Source organism: Odocoileus virginianus, chromosome 6 (assembly GCF_023699985.2).
Source record: "Odocoileus virginianus isolate 20LAN1187 ecotype Illinois chromosome 6, Ovbor_1.2, whole genome shotgun sequence".
Taxonomy (NCBI): domain Eukaryota; kingdom Metazoa; phylum Chordata; class Mammalia; order Artiodactyla; family Cervidae; genus Odocoileus; species Odocoileus virginianus.
Window position 1 is genome coordinate 12,412,692 of NC_069679.1, and position 16,810 is coordinate 12,429,501.

General features: G+C 44.9%; 1 protein-coding gene across 4 annotated transcripts; it reads left to right on the plus strand.

The window, feature by feature from the left end:
• Window positions 1–607: 607 nt before the first annotated feature.
• Window positions 608–15,569, plus strand: TMEM202 (transmembrane protein 202). Of its 4 annotated transcripts, none has more exons than XM_020894290.2 (5): window positions 608–862; window positions 1,105–1,357; window positions 13,706–13,855; window positions 14,405–14,499; window positions 15,239–15,362. In XM_020894290.2, the coding sequence occupies exons 1-5, from the start codon at window positions 782–784 to the stop codon at window positions 15,263–15,265; spliced, it is 606 nt and encodes a 201-aa protein (XP_020749949.2). In that variant the 5' UTR covers window positions 608–781; the 3' UTR covers window positions 15,266–15,362. The 4 variants fall into 4 exon arrangements, with proteins under 4 accessions (XP_020749949.2, XP_020749948.2, XP_070324885.1 ...); XM_020894289.2 differs by having other exon boundaries at window positions 13,706–13,830; window positions 14,405–14,536; XM_020894288.2 differs by having other exon boundaries at window positions 612–862; window positions 14,405–14,536; window positions 15,239–15,569.
• Window positions 15,570–16,810: the final 1,241 nt, after the last annotated feature.

Sequence of the window (16,810 nt, forward strand, 5' to 3'; positions counted from 1 at the left end):
CTGGGCGTATGTTGTGCTGGCTGTGGAACCAGGGCAAGGCTATTCTCCCCAATTCCACGTGGAACTCAACACTGCTGTATTATCTTGATGGTAGCTTTCAGTACGTTGGCTGGTAGCCCCCTGCGGTAGGGACACCGGCATTTTCACAGAGCCCTGTCGCAGAGACAGTGGCAGAGGCTGCCTTGAATGGCTTCATGAGTAGAGGACACTGAAGAGGGCAAACTAGAGCAAAAAGGAAGAAAAAGGTGGATGCTGAATGAAGGACTGTGGCTGACAGACTGATTCCTGCATCTATTGAGACGCACCTGAGGTCTTCCACTTAAAACTGGGGCGAGAATATGAATTCTGAACTGCTGAGATATCTCTATACATAAACATATTTATATTCCGATCAGATATATAATCTTAAATTATAACCACAAACTATTGAGTGCTGGAGACAACAGAGTATATTTTTTAATTTGCTTTTAGGGAACTACATCTCATTTATCTGTATGTCCCAGGACCTATCACAAAACTTGACATGTAGCAACTGGTGACAAAATAATTGAGGATTTATTTAACAAAGGAGTTGGGTGGGGTCAGAGAAGGAGGGTGCAGAGCATCACACATACATGCTTAACACTTGAGGATTTCTTCTCAATCTGAGCAGACCCAGAATATGAAGCAGAAATGGAATGTGTGCCAAGGGGTTTCCAGCCCCCTTTGAATTCTGCCCAGTGTGTATGAGGACGTACCGAGACAAGTTCCATGGCAGTTAGAAAGTGAACTGGCTGCCAAGATGGAGAGGGAGGAGCAAACAGTCTTCACCTTCTACTATCCCGAGGTTCCCAAAGTCAAGGGGGACCGGAGATATAAAAGGGTGAGGAGATGCCTAGTTGTAGTTCAATGGGAAGAAGAGGACTTGTTTAGAGGTGGGTCTAGACAAGAGTGTCCTAAAGACAGGGAAAAGATGACCCTGACCTGCTTTTTATGGAAGGGGTAGGGAGAGATGTCCCAATCTCACATGTGGGGGTACTTGAGGTAGAGAAAAGCAGGAGACCCAGGGGGTTAAGGGTTATCTTCTTGGGTAGGCAATAACTCCCTCATCCCTCGCCCTTGTAGCCTACCCTCCCCACCCAACATCCGAGTGCCTTGATGCCACCCAAGAGGCGACAGCAGCATGTGGATCAGACACACGGCTACATCCGAATGTTCTGTGGCAGCCTCTGTGGCTTTAGCCTCCTAGTGCTGATCTGCATGTCCCCACTGAACTGGGTGCAGTTCCTGGTGGTCAATGATGGCCTTGAGCTCTACGCAGGACTCTGGATCTCATGCAACCATGAGCTGTGCTGGAGCCACACGCCCAAGCCGCCCTGTGAGTGTCACTGACTTGAATGCTGCAGGCCCCACAGTTCCAGAATTTTCTGCCGCATTGGCTCTTCGTCTTTTTTCCTCCAAGATCTTTTGACCTTCACCTCTCTGAGTCCAGAAGGGATCTCAGCCAGACTGTGAGCATGAACGTCCTTTTCTCTGGTATCTTCGGTGTACTCTTTCTCCTTCATACCTCAGGTCATTTCCTCTCCCACATTATGAGCTGATAGACTTTTACTCTCTGGGAAGAACTTGTGTTTGTCATTTATGAGCTGTTCTTGTGATGCAATGAGATTGTTAGTCTAATGTGGTTTGCAGAAATAGGAGTGCTGGATCATAGCTGGAAGATAGAGCAAAATGTCTCAGCCTCTGTCAATTTTGACTTTCAAGGTCAGTTTGTTCTGCTAACTGTAGAAGAGAAGTTGAATGCATATCAGATATGTAGTATATCAAATGCCAGATATTTAGAGAATAAATTGTCAAATTTTTGTGTATTTAAGTAAATCTGAAGATGCAACACATAATATGAAAAAATAAATTTCTAGAAGAACTTCCCTGGTGGTACAGTGGCTAAGAATCCCAATGCAGGGGGCCCAGGTTCAATCCCTGGTCAGGCCACAAGACCCCACATGCCACAACTAAGACCTGGCACAGCCAAAAAAATTAATGTATTAAAAATAAATTTCTAGGACTAGAAGATACCATATGCATGAAGGTTTTCAACCAGAACTAAGACTTAGAGGAAAGCTAAAACTGTACTATATAGTTTCCCCAACATCCACCAAGACATACATTTATACACAAGAACAGGTACTGTGAAAGAAAGCATACATAAGTAAAGTGTTTATTTCTCCAAAGATGAACAGGAGTCCAAGACTTGGGGAGGGGGGCATCTATCCAACCCTGAAGTGGAGTATCACCTATTTGGCATGGGCTTATATTTAGTATGGGTTTCCCAGGTAGCTCTAGGGGTGAAAAACCCACTTGCCAATACAAGAGACATAAGAGACGCGGGTTCCATCCCTGGAGGAGGGCACAGCAACCCACTCCGGTATTCCTGCCTGGAGAATCCCATGGACAGAGGAGTGTTGGTGGGCTACAGTCCACAGGGTCGCAAAGTGTCAGACATAACTGAAACAACTTAGCATCCATGCACACATATTTAGTATCTGGAACTAAGGGATAGGATCCTAAAGTGAGACCTTCAGAAGGAACTAAAATGAAAAGCAGGCAGAAAATTCAGCTGCATCTTCAACTAAAACTAAAAACTAGAGAAAATAATTGCAACAAATATGAAAGACAGAATAATGGCCTTAATATATATTAGATGATATACAAGTTTTTATTATAATAAATAAAATACCTCCATAAATAAAGTTTTTGTAAACAATTTACAAAGCAGACACCACAGATGTCTAACAAACATAGGAAAAATTACTTTAATCTTGATCTGTCATTAAAGAACAGCAAATCAAATGAACAATGAGATAGGATATTTAGCCATGATATTAACAGAGATGTGTAAATGGTAATATCCATGCACAATGCACTCTCACACCATGTGTGCACTCTCACACCATGAGGAACAACCAAAGCAGCATGATAAGTGCATCCAGAGATTTACGCTCACTAACTTCATTTCTAGAGAAATGGAGTAAGAGATACAGGCATAGCAACTTCCCTAGTGGTCCATTGGTTAAGACTGCTTCCACTGCAGGGCACATGGGTTCAGTCCTTGGTCAGGGGAACTAAAGATCCTACATGCCTCATAGTGCGGCCAAAAAAATAAAAATAAAATAGGTGTAGGCATAAACATTAAGCTGCAATTGTATTTATGTTACTGGGTACCCAGGCTAAACCTCAGGCTTTGAGATTATTGTTTAACATTTTTAAATAATTTGATTGGGTTATTTTTGGCTGTGCTGGGTCTTCGTTACCATGTGGACTTCTCTCTAGTTGCGGTGAGTGGGCTTCTCATTGCAGTGGCTTCTCTTATCGCAGAGCGTGGGCTCCAGGGCACGTGGGCTTCAGGAGGTGCTGCACATGGGCTCAGTAGTTGCAGCTCCCCCGCTGTAGAGCTCAGGTTCAGTACTTGTGATGCCTGGGCTTGGTTGCCCCACGGCATGGGGGATGTATCCAGACCAGGAATCGAACCTGTGTTCCCTACATTAGCAGGCAGATTCTTTACCACTGAGCCACCTGGGAAGTCCCTATTTAAATCTTTAGTGAATCAGAATCTTGAAATGTTGTCACTTAAAGCAGTAGTTTATTTCTTGGAGCCTTGAATTCACCTATGAGGCCAACTGTTGTTTAGAGAAGGTCAACCGAGTTCTTTAAGTACACAGTTGTAAGTCAAGTATCCACCCTATTTCCAATGTTGTGCTGTGCTGTGCTTAGTCGCTCAGTTGTGTCCGACTCTTTGCGACCCCATGGATTGTAGCCCACCAGGCTCCTTTGTCTGTGGGCATTCTCCAGGCAAGAATGCTGGAGTGGGTGGGGATCTTTCCAACCCAGGGGTCAAACCCAGTTCTTACACATTACAGGTGGATTCTTTACCAGCTGAGCTACCAGGGAAGCCCATTTCAATGTTAACTAGTCCTAATTCTAGGTCAGTAATTAATCTGCAATACAGATTTCATTAGGAATGTCCCAAATGTGATCAGTATGTCTAGGATTCATCAGCCTGTAATAATAACATGCAATTGTAAGGCAAGTGCAGAGAAAAAGGGAGCAAGCCAGGCAGTCAGGCAAGAAAAGGGAAACTTATTAGAGGGAAAAGAGAGGGTAAGTGGCCGGCCCTTAAGGAGAACCAGCATCCTCCCTTTCTGACGGGGTCCTTCTTATACCCCACCAACGAAAAATCCTCTGAAGGGATGGTCACGTAGCTGGAGGTCTGGAATCTGGTGGTCTCGCAGCTTTGAGAAGATAGGCACCAGTGAGATAGCAGGATGCCACTTGGGGAATTTGGCCAATCTCAAGGATCACTGTGATTTATTCTTTGATTGCGAGGTCGACATAATGAGCCATCTTATCAATGAGACCCCATGTGGACTCTATCATTGCAGCCTTTTTGATTTAGGATAAGGGCCGAAGGTCAATCTTCTGTAACTGCTTCCTGCAGGACAGGGGCATCGTGGAGGTGAGATAAGAAAAGGCTGGAATGTGGGTCAAGGGGATTTGTGTGAGGTCGAAGTTTTTGATAATCTGAGTGAGAAGTAATTTGTGGATAGTTCGGTTGGTGAAGGCTCGTAAATGATCCTGCCACTGTAAGAGTTACACTGGGCTCCATAGAGGTGATAAGAGTTGGGGTCTGGGGCCCTGGGCACCTTCAGTCTTCAGCGGTGAGTCCGAGGAGGCTGAGCAGAGCTGGGTTGGAGAACTCCTGCTGGGGACCAGGAGGGGATATCTGGATCCCTGGAGAGGGAGTTGGGCAGTGGACATTCCAATGTCCCTTTATGCCACAGCTGGGACATGGACTTGGAGGAAGCCTTGGCTTTAGGCATGAGCGGGCCCAGTGGCCTTTGATGCATTTGAAACAGGGCCCAGGTGGCTTCCTTTCTTTGCTGGTTGATGGAGGCTTGGAGCTGTGTAGGACAGTGGCTAAAAGATAGTATTTGGCCTGATCTTGTTGGGCCTTCTCTAGTTTTGCCTGTTCTTCCCAGTTATTGAAAATCTTAAAGGCTAAATTTAAAAGGTCTCGTTGAGGGGTTTGAGGGCCTTCTTCTGCCTTTTTTGGTTTCTTTCGGATATCTGTGGACAACTAGGAGATAAAATGGGTCTAATATTGTATATTTTTGTAGCGCTTCCGTTAAGCTGGTTAGAAATTGTGCCGGGTTTTTGCCTAGTCTTTGAGTTATCTCCCAGAGCTTAATCAAAGTTGACGGCTTTATGTCCTTCCTTTTGAAGGCCCACAATGAGGCAAGCAATCATATGATTACAGGCTGCTCCTCCGGGTCTCTCTGCCTGATAATCCCAGCTGGGATCATCTCGGGGGCGGGGAAGCCGTGGCCCCTACGGGCTGAGTGTCCTATGTCCTGTGTATCTCATCAGCATGCGCCTGAGAGGCTTGGGCAAAGAATGGGGGAAAGGATGGTGTAAATATCATGCCAGGTTAAGTCATAAGACAGGATAAGATACTTGAATTCTTTTAGATAATTATCAGGATCTGAGGAGAAGAAGCCAAGACGCTTTTCAACCTGAGATAGATCGGTGAGGGAGAATGGGACATGAACCCCAGCAAAGCCTTCCGCTCCAGCTGCTTCCCATAAAGGGAGGAGTGGGGCAGGGGAAGGAGTGGGGTCCTGCGGTGAAGCTTCCAGTTTTAAAGTTGTTCGGGAAGGGTACAGGGAGGGGATCTAGGGAGGTCGGGGTAAAGCCTCGGGACCCGCAGGGTAGAGGGTGGGGCTGAGGTCTGGGGAGGGGGCCTGGGAGCTGGAGGCCTGCGCTTGAGAAGGAGGAAGGTAGGAGGGTTCATAAGGTAGAGGTTGTGGAACTGGATCTGGAGCGGCTGCAAGGGGATCGGGAGTGCTCGGGGGTGGGCTGTGGTCAGGAGGGTCGAAGGAAGAGGAAAAGTCTGAACAGGGATCAGGAAACATTGTATCAGGAGGATGTGGCCCAGAGTGGGCTAAGAGTATTTGAGAAGTAGAACAGGATTCACAGAGGGGGTCGAGAGCGAAGAGCAAAGAAAGCCAGGACTTAAGGGATTTCTAACCACTTACCACTGTGGCGGCAGAAGTCATCGAAGTCCCGCAGAGGACTATAACCGAGAGTTCCGTTTTCTGGCCACTGGGACATGTTATCAAGTCTGCATTGTGGCTAGGCAGTGTTAGAATAGTAAATAAGTCTTTTTAGTCTGATCGCCCCTTGGAAGCCCAAAGCTTTTAGGTTTCGGTAAAAGGCATCCTAGAGGAATAGGTTTTGAGGGCAGGGATTGAGAATTTCCCATTGCGGCTGAATAGGGAGGTTAGACAAGGGCGAGAGAAAGCGAGGAGAAAGATCCGAGAGAAGAGGCGTCCCCATTCTCAGGATGTTCTCTGAGAGTAATGACAGTCTGCTTTGAAATGGGCGTCCCCTATTTCAGAGTCAGACGGGGCACAAGGTCCAGGGCCCAAGGGCAGTGGGGATCCTCCCGCCTAGTACTAGGACTTGGAAATGAAGTGAGAGAGAGAGGATCCGTGGGAATGGGATTTCACTCACCCTGGTAACCCATGGATGAAACGGGCTGGTGTGTGGATGTCAGTCCAGCAAGGCAAGTGGAAAGTCCCATCCCGGAGTTTGCCTCAGTTTCTCGTCCAGGTTCAAGGGAGGGGTGGGCTTGTGACAGGAGCCCACCCAGTTGTTGTGGTGGATCTTCCCTCCCCGGTTTCGGCACCAGAATGTAAGGCGAGTGCAGAGAAAAAGAGAACCAGCCGGGCAGTCAGGCAAGAAAAGGGAATTTATTAGAGGGAAAAGAGAGAGTAACTGGCCCTTAAGGAGAACCAGCGTCGTCCCTTTCTGAGGGAGTCCTTCTTATACCCCGCCAATGAAAAATTCTCTAAAGGGATGGTCACATAGCTGGAGATCTGGAATCTGGTGGTCTTGCAGCTTTGAGAAGATAGGCGCCAGTGAGATAACAGGATGCCACTCGGGGAATTTGGTCAGTCTCAAGGTTACTGTGATTTGTTCTTTGTGAGGTTGACATAATGAGCCATCAGTGAGACCCCATGTGGACCCTATCATCTATTATTGCCCAGGTTCAAGAACTACAAACTTTTACCTACTGAATTGCAAAAATTTAGCCACCTCTCCCATGGTGTCCCCAGTCAGTTCTGAGACTTTCACTGGGGCTATCTCGGATGGGCTCAAAAACGTGTGTGTTCATGTTCCTCCGTCCTAGACTTACTTCAGGCCATTGTTCCTCTACCTCTTTCTTCCCCTGGTTCTAGATAACTGATAACCTCTGTGCTGTATTGGTGATGGGATGAAGAAAGAATGGGGGTAAAGGATGCAATCCTTCATTTCTACTACTAGGTCTCAGCATGCAACAGACCTTTCTGCTAGTTTCCTACATAACATAAGTGAGATCAGACTGTAATGTAAAGGAATGTGTGTTGCCAATGAGAGGAACTTGAACTGTTTTGCAGAGGGTAGAGAAGAAAGCCTGGGTCTTTGGTCCAGATCCAGGACTCTGGGAACCGTCACACAGTAAACACCCACAGGCTGTGTAGGGATGTTTGATTCTGGTCTATCAACCAAGTACGAGTGAATCTAAATACAAAGAATGTTTCACAACTTCCTTTCCAGAGTGCTAGGTATCCATCCAATATCTCCTGTATTCCAAAACCACCTCCTTTGGGCACTTCCCCTGAGCCTGGGGGAGTTTTGATCTTCTGCTCCTGGAATGAAGGCACCATGCAGCAGCTTGGAGGTTTAAATTTGGCTAAATAAGTGGACTGATTCCTCTACTTGTCTCTGGCAGCACCTTCCTCATCCTCAAAGTCAATGTCTACTTCCCATCTCCATCCACTCAATCTGGCTCCTTCAGAGTTGAAAGGGGCTAGATCCCTTTGGAGCACTGTACCCTGTCCTGGCTTTGATTTTTGCTGAAGGATCTAGAGTAAAGGGGAGCCTTCTTGGAACATCTCATTACCAGATGACTTCACTACTCTGCTCTTTCTTCTTCTTTTCTTGTTGTTATTGTTGGAAAAGGAAGGTTTGCCTTATTGAGGAACCTAGCAACCCGGGGAGAAGGTGGACATGTGTCCAGACACCAGCTCTGAAGATTCTGCTCCACCATGAAAGCTTCTCAGATGGTAAAGAATCCACCTGCAAGGCAGGAGACATGGGTTCAATCCCTGGATCGGGAAGATCCCCTGGAGAAGGGGATGGCTACCCACTCCAGTATTCTTGCCTGGAGAATCCCATCGACAGAGGAGCCTGATGGGCTATAGTTTATGGGGTCGCAAAGAGTCAGACAGGACTGTGCATATAATTTATATATTTTATATCTATGAAAGTTTCTAAAGGGAGAATCATTTGGGAAGGAGGTCAGAGTCTTCATTATCTTCCACTGTGTGCAGACTTTTTTTCTGATTGGTTGGTGGTGAGGTAACAGGGTGGTGTTTTAGGAACCTTGTGCTCAGGCTGAGATCACCATCCTCTATGCGGGTGGGGGCCTTGGTTCCTAGGTTCAGGACTTAATGAAGCTCAGGTTCTTTGTTTGTTTTTTGGCTGCACCGGGTGTTTGTTGCTGTGCATGGACTTTCTATAGTTGCGAAGACCAGGGGCTATTCTTCGTAGGGCTTCTCATTGTGGTGGCTTTCTTTGTTGTGGAGCACAGGGCCTAGGGCACTCAGGCCTTCAGCAGTTGCTGTATGTAGGCTCCAGAGTGAAGGCTCAGTAGTTGTGGCCGAGGGGCCTAGTTGCCCCTCGACTTGTGGGATCTTCCCAGACCAGGAATCGAACTGGTTTCCCCTGCATTGCAAGGCAGTTCTTAATCACTAGACCACCAGGGAAGCCTGAAGCTCGGGTTCTTGACATCTCATCACAGGAAGAATTCAGGGAAAGACAAAGTAAGTGATAGGTAAGAAGTGGATTTATTTAGAGAGAAACACACTCCACAGACAGAGTGTGGGCCCTCTCAGAAGGCAAGACCAGCATGCTCTTTCATCTCGTGTTGTCTTTACTTCCCCACTGCTTCCATTTGGGGTGTCAACAGCCTTAAAAGAAATGAGCATCTCACTTGAACCAAGCCTATTTGTTCACAAGAGTGGGGTGGCTTACAGCCCTACACCTCTCACTTTCCAGAAACTCTTGGGCAAAGTTTTACTTTCCTAATAATGGAAGGGGATCTTGCCCATCAATTACAAGCTGCCAAACGGTTTATCAATTCACTGAGAAACCGTACTTCTTTCTTGTTGGCTAGTGCCCCCTCCTGTCCTGGCAGCTTTTACATGCTGCCTGGTGGTGCTCTGAAGTACAGAGTCACTGATTGGCATGATACTAAGAACACCAGCAAGGGTCTTACCAAGTTTTTCAAATGATTTGGACTTCTTCTCTGCCAAATTGAAAGTGATGTCTCTTCTAGGATGTTAGCTGCATTGTCTTCCTTAACTGGGAGGCTTGTTTTGCTATTCCTGCAACCTAAGTCCACATCAGTGCATGTCCTTAAAGAAAAGTTAGAAATGTTTGGGTACAGGTGACCCACATGGGTGCTCCTTCTATCTAGGGCACTCCTTTCTGGACCAAGATTTCTTACTGACATGTACAAGTAGGGACTTTTGTAACAGGTTCTAAAATTTTTGAAACATTAATAGATAAGCTGCCATATAAACTGTTGGTTAGGGCTTCCTTGGTGGCTTATTGGTGAAGAATAACCAGCCAATGCAGGAGACACGGGTTCGATCTCTGGTCCTGGAAGATCCCACATGCCATGGAACAGCTAGGCCTGTGTGCCACAACTACTGAGACTGTGTTCTGGAGCCTGCAAGCCATGCCTACTGAAGCCCACACACCCTAGAGCCGAAGCTTTGCAATAAGGGCAGCCACCACGTTGAGAAGCCTACAGGCCACAGTGAAGAGTAGCCCCTGTTTGCCACAATGAAGACCTAGTGCAGCCAAAAATAAATAATTTAATTTTTAAAAATTGTTGTTTAAAAGCTAAAATATGATTTCTTCTTACAGGATGTAGAGGCTTGAATTCAGCTTTCAGAGCTTGGTTTTGTTACATGACTTTTTAAAAAAACTATGAAGTTAGCCAAATGCAGCTGTTTTAGACTCTGAAGCTAAGTGCTTAGTTTGGTTAGATAATTTGTTGCATGTCATTATGACTGGTAGACATGATTCCTGTAAGGGTTCAGACTATACTCTGCTGCAAATCTTTAGTTGTTCTCATGGAATTGTGAGTGATCTTGTTTATGGAGTTTTCAGGAGATGAGAAATTGAGACTGAAAAGATGGTTAAGAAGAACGTGAACGTAGTCTTCCCCTCGTGGTAGAAGTAAGACTAGACTGTAACATCTTAGACAGGAGTTGGACTGGGTATCGTAGTCCTCTTTTGTGTTTTAAATATCAGAACTCATGTGAACCAGCATAAGCTGAAGAGTGAACTTCTTTATAGAGATTCGGAAGAATCTCATAACTCCCAAAGGCAGGAAGTTTTCTGGACCTCAGGGGATTCCAGAGGAGACTGTGATCTCAGGCAAAGAAAATCAAGCCAACTAGTCATTCAGTCTCTCCTGAATGCCTTTGTCACTTCACTTTGTTTATGATTTATTTTATCTCTACAGCTCAGTTTTTCCTGTTTATTAGTATATAAGTGCCTGGAAAGGGGGATATCCCAGGCTAGCTTTATATCTTCTTGGTTCAAGCAAGCAAAAGAGGAAAGTAGCATCAGTCAGTCCCAAATCCAGATATCCAAGCACAGGAATTAAACTGGTACCTTTCCCTGGTCCTACTAATGATAGTCAAAAGAGTTGTAGGCAAGGGTCCAGGGCTTGAGACAAGGGCTGTGAGGGCCCATGGAGACTACAGGCTCAATGCTGCAAAAGATGCTTATCACACTGGGCTTCACGCAGCTCAATCTAGCTGATGGCTCTAGCTGGCTAGTTCTGTGTATAATTTTATTTATTTTTGGCTGTGTGAATCTTTGCTGCTGCATGGGCCTTTCTCTAGTTGTGGTGAGTGGAGGCTACACTCTAGTTGAGGTGCATGGACTTCTCTTTGCGGTGGCTTCTTACTGCACGGCTCGGGCTCTAGGGCTCTTGGGTTTCACTAGTTGTCACAGGGGCTCAGGAGTTACAGCTCTAGGGCTCTGGAGCACTGGCTCAATAGCTGTGGAGCAGTGGCTTAGCTGCCTCCAGGCATGTGGGATCACGTCGGATCAGGGATTGGACCCACGTCCCTTGCACTGGTAGGTGGATTCTTTACCACTGAGCCACCAGGGAAACCCCTAACTGGCTAATTCTGAATGACCTAGTTTTCAGAAAATATGCTGCCCTTGGGTTATCATGTTTTAATGTGGCTAACTTGTTGGGGCCATATAGCACCTGACCTCTGTGGGTAGGAGGGTGAAAACGAAAGTGAAAGTGAAAGTTGCTCAGTCTTGTCTGACTCTTTGCGACCCTTTTGGAATTCTCCAGGCCAGAATAATGGAGTGGTAGCATTTCCCTTCTCCAGGGGATCTTCCCAACCAAGGGATCGAACCCAGGTCTCCCACATTGTAGGTGGATTCTTTACCAGCTGAGCTGCAAGGGAAGCTCAAGAATATTGGAGTGGGTAAGAGGGTGGTTTCTCTTAATGGAAATTAATATTATTGATTTTGTTAGCCAGTGGTATGTTCTAGACAAAATAAAACTTAAGAGGCAGTTTGTGGACTAGGATAAGCTTGGTAGTCTTCTCTTTAAAGTTACTTCGAAGCTGGACTTGGCTTTTTAGGCATAAAAGTGCTTAGAGAACTTTTCCTGGTAGGGATGAGCTGGTCCTTGTTACACTGAGACAGAAAATAAGCTAGATGAGGAAGCACCTTATAAAGAAATTGAAGATATTGGCAGATCTGTGGCACCTCAGTAAGGATATATCTACTTGTAAGTTACTCCATTTCTTAATTCTTCTGTAAAACTGGGGAAGATAAAATACAGAAGAATTCTTCTGTATTGCTGGGGAAGTCAAGCAAAGGATCTATTTCATGTTAGGGATATAGTAGCAAAAAGTAAGGGTTGGCGGGGCTTCCTTGGTGGTCCAGTGGACCTTGCAATGCAAGGGACACAGGTTCAATCCATCCCTGGTTCAGGACAATACTGTATTGAGGAGCAACAAAGCCCGTAAGCTGCAACTACTGAACCCATGTGCTGCAACTACTAAAGCCCACTCACCTAGAGCCTGTGCTCTGCAACAAGAGAAGCTGCCACAGTGAGAAGCCTGCACACATGAGACAAGTGCTCGGGCCTGGTGCACTGGGAAGACCCAGAGGGATCGGGTGGAGAGGGAGGTGGGAGGGGGGACCGGGATGGGGAATACATGTAAATCCATGGCTTCATTTCAATGTATGACAAAAACCACTGCAATGATGTAAAGTAATTAGCCTCCAACTAATAAAAATAAATGAAAAAAAAAAAAATGGGATGGGGAATACATGTAAATCCATGGCTAATTCATATCAATGTATAACAAAAACTACTGTAATGATGTAAAGTAATTAGCCTCCAACTAATAAAAATTAAAAAAAATAAAAATAAAAAAATAAATGAAAAAAAAAAAGAGAAGCCTGCACACCCCAACAAAGAGCCCCCACTCGACTCTCCACAAGTAGCGAAAGCCTGAGGGCCACCATGAACACCCACCACAGCCAAAAAATAAAATAAATAAGTAAATAAATCTTTAAAAAAAGCAGCAAGGGTTGGCATGTTCCCTCTTCTTTCTTACCAAACCCAGTCTGAAGGGGCAGAGCCAGGGAGATCAGAGCCCCGGAGCAGAGAGGTGAGTAAGAGGAGTGTTACGGCACCAGGGGCGGGGCACTGGGGCAGAAGGACCTTAGCAGGCCTGTCCTCAAACACACGCGAGATGAGGCCTTGAGAGACTCAGGGAAAAAGGAGGATTTGCGGGGTGTTACATTCCTGCAATCCAGTAAATTGGGGGCTTGAAATCACTATGATATGGGAGTTAAGGTAAATGTGACTTCATTTTATAGTCACAGGCTGATTGTTCATGCCAGATACATTTAAAAGAGAAAAATAAACAGAAACCAACTCCAACAATGGTAAAATCATTAAGCAAAGTATGTTGATATGATAGACTATCTTGTAGCCATTGAATGTGGTGTTTACAGCAGATGATCTGAGAAAAATCTTACTGCATAATCTCTTTTAAAAAAATCACTATTCAGTATAATGTCGACTATGTACAGGGGATAGAAAAATACCAGAAAGAAACCAAGTAAGATGCTAACAATGGTTGTCTGTGAGTAGCTGTAATATGGCTGATATTATTCCTGCTTCTTGGCACTTTTGTAGTCCCACCAATGCTATATTGAGTATGTATCACTTTTAGAATTAGAATTAGGAGCAAGAAAAAGTTTAAATATGTGTTGTAATATTGGTCACACCTCTTATAAGCTGGTCTACATCTAAGTTACTGTGTTAACATACCCAGAGCTATTTGTATATTATCTTTAGTTTTACAGTGAAGGTTTTGCCTTCATAGTAAAAAATTCCAAATATCAATGAAGAGCTGGGAAAGATTCTTACTTGTGCCCTGGATGCCACATAGCAAGTTCAGTTTCATCCTCTTTAGTCTTCATTACCTTCTCTAAGACTGTCTGGTTTTCTTCAGGAGAGGTTCCCAGCTGGATTAACCAAGCCTCTCCTTCTCTTTGGCAGATTACCTCCAATATTCCAGGGCCTTCTTCCTCATCTCTGTCTTCACCATACTTGTTGTCCTTGGCTGGCTCTTCAGTTCTTGCCTCCCTAGAAGAGGAAGGATGACTGCTAACTTGGATCTGAAGGTATCCATGCTCAGCTTCATCTCAGGTACAAACCTAGATGGCAGGGTAGTACTGTGGCAAAATTGTTTCCAAAAATATTTCCTCTGTGTGGGTTTTTATCCTCTTTTTCTTGTTCTTTTCTCTTTTTCATTCCATCAAGTTGCCAGCTACCTGCCCTGTCTTACTGTATGAAACACATTAGTTAACCCAAGGAAGAGGCCTCACCTTGGTCAGTCATCTTGGTTAGATTTTATCTCTTTGATCCTTTGTATGTAATATGGTGTAGGGGCTTCTCCGGTGGCTTAGTGATAAAGAATCTGCCTGCAAGGCAGAAGACATGGGTTTGACCCCTGGGTGGTGAAGATCCCCTGGAGGAGGAAATGGCAGCCCACTCTAGTTATTCTTGCCTGGGAAATCCCATGGACAGAGGAACCTGGCAGACTACAGTACATGGGGTTGCAAAAGTGTTGGACACGACTTAGCGACTAAACAACAATGACAAATAATATGGTGTCTGGAAGCAGAAGAATTGGGGGTAGCAGTCAAGGCAAATTAAAGACACTGAGGGATGTGACATGTTTTCTTCTGGTCCTAGCCTCCTGCTTGCTGCTCTGCCTCATCCTTTTTCTGGAACAGGTCGACTTGTATAGTTCGGAAACGATGGAGTCAGCTCTCCTATGGCCCTATCAGGTTAATTGGGGGAGTGACTTCATATACTTGTTTGCGGGTGAGTCAGTCCCCTTCCTGCCTTAAGCTAGGAGGATAGAAGGGGAAATCAGTTCTCAAAAGGGAGGAGGAATTTAGGAGAAATAGAAACACTAACCGTCCCTATTAAGAACATTCATACCTCAAGAGGCAGTGTGGTATGGTAAAGAAAACATGCATTTTGGAGTCTGAAAAAAATCTAGAATTAGTAACCTGTTCTACTAACTGGCTTCCCTGGTGGCTCAGACGGTAAAGCGTATGCCTACAATGCGGGAGACCAGGGTTCAATCCCTGGGTTGGGAAGATCTCCTGGAGGAGGAAATGGCAACCCATTTCCATTTTGCCTGGAAAATTCCGTGGTCGGAGGAGCCTGGTAGGCTACAGTCCATGGGGTCACAAAGAGTCGGACACGACTGAGCGACTTCACTTTCAATTTTCTACTAACTGAGGCACAGATGGGTTGAGACACTTGCCAGCATCATACAGAAAGTAGGAACTATGATTTGCATCCAGGAGGTTCAAGCTTCGTCCTAACCATGGAAGAAGTACAGAAATGAAATGAGAGTGCTGGCGGGGGTGGGGGGGGGGGGCAGGGGTGGGCAGGGGATTGACTTCACTGAAAAGAGCCCTTGTGAGCTGAGTATTGAAAGAATGAGTTAGAATTTTCAAAGCCAAAAGACCATCTGTCTCTTGAAACTCACCAAGAATTCTTCTCTTCCCCTAGGGATTGTCTCCTTCCTCAATTACATAACTTCCAGATCTCCTCCTCTGGATCAAGACATCACTGCAGTTCCTACAGAAAAGTCAAGGCTGGGATTTGGTCCAGTGACTCTGCCAGTTGAAGATGACCAGTCAGAGCTTCAGACAGAATCTTCGAGTGAGATCAACATCCATCAGATATAGAACTGTGACTGATAAGACAACCGAACTATTGCTTGACTTAAAAACAGGGGAGAAGCTAACTGAGTAGGGAATGATTGTGCAGATTTGAGGAAACTCTCCTAATATCATGTCCATATTACTGAAGGGGACAGCATTAAAGCTGATGAAATGTCCTTGGTGTATGTTGCATCCAAAATGTGTATGATAGTCATAAAGCAAATAATGAAAACTCACAGAAGAAAAAGTTGCTAAAAGAAAACATCAGTGTTTAGGTACATAGATGAAAGAAACTAGCAATAGATGGCAGTGCATTGAATCAGAGCTCTCTTGGGAATCAGGGATTTCACAGACCAGAATGGTGCATGCAGGAAAATGTCACCAAATTTTGTTTGAACTTTTCTTTGCCATGTGTGGCCTTGGGAATACTCAGGATGAAAGGCATTTGCACACTACTGTTGAATCTGAATTGGGCATCATTACCAGAAATGGAGTGAATATCAGTGGAGATATTACCTACCACCCAAAGGAGTTGAGAAGTGCTGGATAGATTTAGGGGAATTTATGACACCCCCCTTTCTATGAGGAATGGTAATTTGAAACCCTTATAGTCTGCTTGGTAAACTGACAGCTTCTTTCTAAGCTATGGGTTATGTGAACCAGACATCTGTAAACTCTGAAGTTCTTCTTTTTTTTTAACTCTGAAATTCTATACAAAACTCATGTGTGCTCTTTTCTGTGAAGAGGGCCATACTGTCCTTTTTAAATTTATTTTTAATTGGAGGATAATTTCTTTACAATGTTGTGTTAGTTTCTGCCATACAGCAACATGAACTCCATCAGATTCTTGATAGGGCTCTGACCCTTCTGATTCTTTAGGTATCTATTATGTCTTTACAATTTAAATGAGGCTAAAGGACTTTCTTTAGTCTAAGCATATATGTGGACCAAGTTAAAATTTTTCTCCATGTTTTATATACTGTGTAAGACAAGTAAGGGTGGGGGCATTCAGGTAATCACATAAATATTTTGATGGCTAGAGATCCCTTTTAAACTCAGACCAGACTCCATGAAGAAGGTCCCGGGACATTCATCCTGTCTTTTATTTCTTTAGTAGCTGCCGCTACGCTTCCGTTAGTTGAGGGCCATCCTTCTCCTCAAGCCTGGCAATAAGATGGAACAGTGGCCAGTTTCACCCCTTGCTGCTCTTAAAGATAAGCCTTGGGATCCTTTTGTTTTAAAGATTCATTGATAATCATTGTAGAAAACAAACATAACAGCTCTAATAATCCTGGCCCCCCCATTAGTAATTCCCAATCATTTCCAGATGGTAACTGGAAGACTGTTAGGTTAATACTTCTGCTTTTATTCTTAAAGGTCGGAGTTAAGCAGCACATGCATGTGTATACCCACCCAT

Excerpts from the sequence above, each read along its gene's own strand:
- TMEM202 (XM_020894288.2), top strand. The coding sequence starts at position 782 with ATGGAGAGGGAGGAGCAAACAGTCTTCACCTTCTACTATCCCGAGGTT. Across the intron at positions 1,358-13,705 it reads CCACACGCCCAAGCCGCCCT|ATTACCTCCAATATTCCAGG; the intron begins GTGAGTGTCACT and ends TCTCTTTGGCAG. Across the intron at positions 14,537-15,238 it reads CTTCATATACTTGTTTGCGG|GGATTGTCTCCTTCCTCAAT; the intron begins GTGAGTCAGTCC and ends CTCTTCCCCTAG.